General features: G+C 42.7%; 1 protein-coding gene across 1 annotated transcript; it reads right to left on the bottom strand.

Annotated features, from left to right (window-relative positions):
- Window positions 1-589: 589 nt before the first annotated feature.
- Window positions 590-3,763, bottom strand: LOC137615863 (uncharacterized). The gene is made up of 5 exons (XM_068345551.1): window positions 3,690-3,763; window positions 3,115-3,307; window positions 2,745-2,943; window positions 1,399-2,105; window positions 590-1,005 (listed from the first exon to the last, which is right to left on the bottom strand). The coding sequence occupies exons 1-5, from the start codon at window positions 3,761-3,763 to the stop codon at window positions 793-795; spliced, it is 1,386 nt and encodes a 461-aa protein (XP_068201652.1). The 3' UTR covers window positions 590-792.
- Window positions 3,764-5,586: the final 1,823 nt, after the last annotated feature.

The following is a 5,586-nucleotide window of genomic DNA, read 5'->3' as shown; positions in this document are numbered from 1 at the left end:
ATCGTTAAATATCTGTTAAAAGAAGAGTAAGAACGTCAGATAAAACAAAATACATAAAATTAATAATAATATAATACCTCACTAGAAGTGCAAACTCGTATTTGTGAAAGGACATCTTTGATATAGCGCTCTTTCATTGTTTTCTAAAGAAAACTAATTACGTTTTTAATTAACATTTCTGTAGCAATTATGTTTTTGCCAAGGTTACAAAAAAAAAAAAAAAAAAAAAAAAGTTCGTTTAAGGGTGATAGTGCACTGACAGACAGAATCTATGTCAAAACGACAACAGTGTTAACAGCACGATAACATCGAGTTTGTAAACCCAAAAAAGTGACCGATATTCTTACTAAGGTCGTTGGCCATCTTAGTATTTTATGAAATCCAACATTAACCTCATTTTTTAAAAAAATAAAATCGCATAAGAGCAATAGTAAATGGAAGTTTTTGATTATCTTTAAAAGAACAGAAGGAAAACATGAACGTAATAACAAATACTCTCAGGTATTATAATTTTACTTCAACTTGAATATATATATATATATATATATATATATATATATATATATATATATGAGAGAGAGAGAGAGAGAGAGAGAGAGAGAGAGAGAGATTATTTAATAAATTTATTACGCCCAAAGACGTCAAACAAAGTTACATATTGGCAGTTACATACAGTACATCAGAAATCAACAGAAAAAAGAAAAATTACAGCATTGAATCATCAGTATATCAGTTACAAAAATAACATATATGAGATCGTATTCCATTATCACAACAACTGCAACACAAAGTTTAGCAGCCACCAGAGTGTGGATGACGAGTCAAAATTACGTCTAGGTGGTCATCTTTGAGTAAATATTGACAGGTTTGAAGTAAATTTTGTCCTTGAGGTAACAGATTCCTGACAGTAGGGCAATGAAGGCAGCAGTGTTTAAGGTTATTGGCATTAGCAAGGTTACACAGTTTACATGAGGTGTAGTGTGGTATATCTAGTGTCTGTCCAACCTGCCACACAGGATGATATACCAACCTTATCCTGGCATTTACGACTATTTAATAAATTTATTACGCCCAACGACGTCAAACAATTTTACATACAGCATATCAGAAATTAACAGAAAAAAAAAAGAAAATTAAGGGCATTGAATCATCAGTATATCATTTACAAAAATAACATATATGAGTTCGTATTCCATTATCACAACAACTGCAACAGACAGTTTAGCAGCCACCAAAGTGTGGATGACGAGTCAAAATTACGTCTAGGTGGTCATCTTTGAGTAAATATTGACAGGTTTGAAGTAAATTTTGAAGGCAGTAGTGTTCAAGGTTATCGGCATTAGCAAGGTTACACAATTTACATGAGGTGTAGTGTGGTATATCTAGTGTCTGTCCAACCTGCCACACAGGACGATATCCCAATCTCATCCTGGCACTTACGACTTTATGCCTACGCACCATGAGTCCACGACGCCGGTACTTGTGTCGGCTCTGCAGAAAGTTATCATGATGTTGTATGGAAAAACTAGTGCCCCTCTCTGCATCCCTACGCTGTACTGTACAGGCAAAAGCTCCTGAATATATTCTATGTTTAAGGCAGCGAAGTGAGGGCTCAACATTTCTGTCATCAAGGTCCAGTGTGTAGGCAGCTTTAGCAAGACTGTCCACCATGTCATTCCCAGCAAGCCCAATATGGGAGGGCATCCACATGAAAGACACGCCAAGCGAGGCATTGTAAGCAGCAGCGAGTTGACACAGTACGTCTCGCACAACACGGACACAGCTGGACCTAGAAGATGTCAGTGGCTGGAGTGCAGATTTGGAGTCACAGATCACCAATCCATTCACATTTCTTCTAACAAGTAGAGTTACTGCATCCCTTTTACCTTGAAGTTTGCAATAAGTGGAACTGGATGAGTTTGGCAACCTGTGACCATGCCACCCACCCTCAGGAGGTTCTAAAGTGGGGGAGAACATAGCACATGCTGCACTTCCATCTGCATGTACTGAGCCGTCAACGTAGATGTGGTGTCCTGCAAGAACAGAAATTGACACTTTGGATATTGTTTCCAAAACCAGCTGTTTCTGTAGACTGGTGTGGGCATCTTTAGAGGTTGGTGTGAAAGGGACAGCAGGAATAGGAACCCACCATGGTGGCAAATCTTGGATGACTGCTTGCTCAGGTACACCAATATTAAGGTGTCGAAGATTTTCACATACTGCCCTAACTAGGTTATGGCCCCCTGGCCGGAGTTGAGGTCTTGGTGCATCTTCGTCGAGTGATGCTCTGAGGACAGCAGAGAAGTTTGGAGTAAATTGTGCAGAGTGTAGACATTTAACAGAAAGCAAAGTTACATTGGCATAAATTCTCTCTATTAATGGAGGTAGCATGAGTTCGGTCTGCATGTTGACTATCCGAGTGGAAGGAGGGCATCCTAGGATAAACCTCATTACTCTATTTTGGAACAGTTCTAGAGGTTGTAATACCTGTCCAGGTAATTGAATTAAAGCAGGAGTTAATAGTCAACAACTGACCTAAGGCAGAGGATATAGAGGGTTTTAGCCACGGGATATACCTGTGGCCCTGGTGGCAAGCCACTTGATGGGAGTGAAGCGAGGCTCCAGTCGATCAAGAAGGTTTTTCACCATGGGGTGGATTCGTTGTCGTGCAGGTATAGCAGGGGTGATCCTGACTGGTGCACCTAGATATGTATACTGTGCGCAGTGAGGTATAATATTCCCACCCATAATGAACACTGGTAGGTCTCTGAGATTCCGCGCAGAGAAGATTCTGCATTTTTCTGGGGAGAGTACGAGGCCACGGGAGGTACAGGACCTGTAGAAGTCTTGAAGGACACGCTGAAGGTCTCGAGGGGTAGTAGAGTGGATGCAGACGTCATCAGCATAGCAGGTTACAGTGGTTCCAGGGATAGCAGGGAGGGTCTGAGAGAGTACACGGTGGATATATGTATTAAAAAGAAATGGGCTCAATACACTGCCCTGAGGTGTGCCAAGCTCAAAATTTTCATAGGAGCTACATGCACCCTTAAAGAAAACACGTGATTTTCTGTTACTGAGATAACCGTTTATCCACTTCAGAAGGTTTCCTCTGACACCAAATTCGACAAGCTGATCAAGAATTATATCCCTGTTGGCTATATCAAAAGCACTTTTGAGATCAAGGAAGGCAACTTCATTGTTGGAGGACAATCGAGAGTAGAGTTCAGCTAAACAGTGATGAGTACTCTTTTGTGGAAGAAAGACACACAAATGGGGAGAAAGTTTTTCTTGTAACCGGTATATTAGCCTGGTTAGTAATATACGCTCAAACACTTTACTAAAACATGAGGTGAGGGAGATAGACTGGTATTTATCAGTTCCAGGTTTTGGGGTAGGAATAATTGTGCTAATGATCCAGGCAGCTGGTACATATCCATGTAGGTAGCAAAGATTGTACAATTGTAGAAGAGGATTTCCAGGAACCTTCTGGAGAAGACGAAGCACTTGATAAGTAAGGCCATCATCTCCAGGAGCAGAATTTTTATTTCCCATAACAGCACGTCGCAGCTCATCCTCGGTGATCAGCTCTTTGTCCTCCTCGTCTGATTCCAACAATGCAGCCATCAGACGAAGGTTGCGTAAATTGCTCTGGGAAGAAAGTGCTTCTTGGATTTGTGCAGGGAGATTACTGGACCGTGACTGGGTTGACCAAGTAGTGATGAGATCCTGGGGATATGCTTGTGGACTGTGATGAAGTGCACATGTGATTTTTTTCTTGACAAGCCTTTTGATGAAATACCACATGGTCCCGACGCTAGTCTGGTGGTTAATTAGGTCAGTATATTTATATCATGATTCAGTGTAGACACACTTCTGGAGAGCAACTAAATCATCCCTCGCCTGCTGATATTGAAGTAGATGATTAGGTGTCGGTTGTGTCTGAAAGGCAAGGCCAGCATCGACCGCAACTCTCTCTGTTTGCTTAATGTGTTGATCCAAGGTCCAAGCATGGGCAACAAGATGGCTTTTAATGTGAGGTCTCGTAATATATAGTTGATAGAAGTCATGGGTAGCTTTTACCAAAGAATTATACAGGTGTTCTGAAGAGTGTTTATCAATGGTAGGTAGGACAGAGGAGATGTATGAGACATATGTTAGGCAGTACTTGGGTGGAATGGTGATGAGGGTACGATGATAGGGGTCACTTGGATAAGTCTGTATTGCGTACTGTAGACATAAGGCAACCTGGTCAGAAAAAGAGCGAGGGAACAGAATGACAGGATACATGTGATGCCACGAGCCCAGATGTAAGGATATGATCAAGAGTGCCCCCCGCCGGATGTGTGTGGCACCACCTGTATCCCAACGGGTTAAATGGTAACGATGGATGTAGTTGAGCAGAGGAACTCCACTGCGGTTGGGAATCAGAGAGACATCACCTAGATCTGTGTGTCTGGCATTGAAGTCACCTATGTAGATCATGCCAAGGTTTGTAGGTGTAGGAAGTGCTGAGAGTTTAATTAAGCCAGGGACAGAGTAAACATTGCATAATCGAATATGACCATCACCTATCTTAACCTGAAAAAGTTGGAAGGTCATGTTAATATCTGCTGATGAGCGAAGGAGTTGATGAGGGAGAGTAGAGTGGATGTAAGTAATAAGGCCATTCCTGACATTATGTACATATGAGACATAACCGGAGAGTGTTGGAGCTTCATCACCTGGCTTAGCACCACCAGGGAAGGCTTCTTGAATAAGTATTACTTGTGGGTGATGGCGATAAACATATGTCCTGAGTGCAGTGAGTCTGGAGTATTGTCTAATTCCAAGGGCATTACATGAAAGGACATGTAGTTGCATGAGTCTAGCGAAGTTTACCCTTAACGCTGTGAGAGACAGGTCGAGCATGTACCGGAGAAGCAGCCCTGTTAGATGGTGCACCAAGTGTAGGAGGCTGAGCTGGCAGGAGGCCACTGACCCTTGCAAGACAAGAGGCAACAGTATCTAGCTTCTCAGTAAGTGAGGCAACAGAGGTTATGAGAACTTGTTGTGCCTTGACTAGTGTGTCGAGGTTACTTGCAGTGGTAGCCTGCTGAACGATCAAGCTATCGAAGCGTACATCAATAGCATCAAAGCGTGTCGTTAGCGCTGTACAGTGCGATTCCAAGGCAGCAACAGCCTTACGAAGTTTTGAAATTTCAGCTGATTCAGGAGGGCATAACGAGACGGTTGACACTGGTTGTGGTTTTGGTGTCAGTGGAAGTGACTTCGTGGCAGCGCGCGACCGTCTGGAACATCCATGCCAAACATTAACTCCTGCTTCACCACAACGAGGGCATTTCCTATGCAGTCTCTGGAGTTGATGATGATTCTGACAATGAGGTGGAAGCATCAGTGACAGGTTTACGGTATGGACAGGTGCGTGTGGAATGGGCCACAGAACACCAGGCACACTTAGGTGAGGTAGAGCAATATCGGGAGATATGGCCAGTACCCCAGCGGTTGAAACAGTAGGGCTGATCATCATTCATCCTGCGTAATTCACAAGGAGGCAAGGGAGGAAGGAAAACTCATAAACAGATGGTG

Source organism: Palaemon carinicauda, chromosome 22 (assembly GCF_036898095.1).
Source record: "Palaemon carinicauda isolate YSFRI2023 chromosome 22, ASM3689809v2, whole genome shotgun sequence".
Classification (NCBI taxonomy): domain Eukaryota; kingdom Metazoa; phylum Arthropoda; class Malacostraca; order Decapoda; family Palaemonidae; genus Palaemon; species Palaemon carinicauda.
The sequence above is the reverse complement of the archived record's forward strand: the minus strand, read 5'-3'. Positions and strand labels throughout refer to the sequence as shown.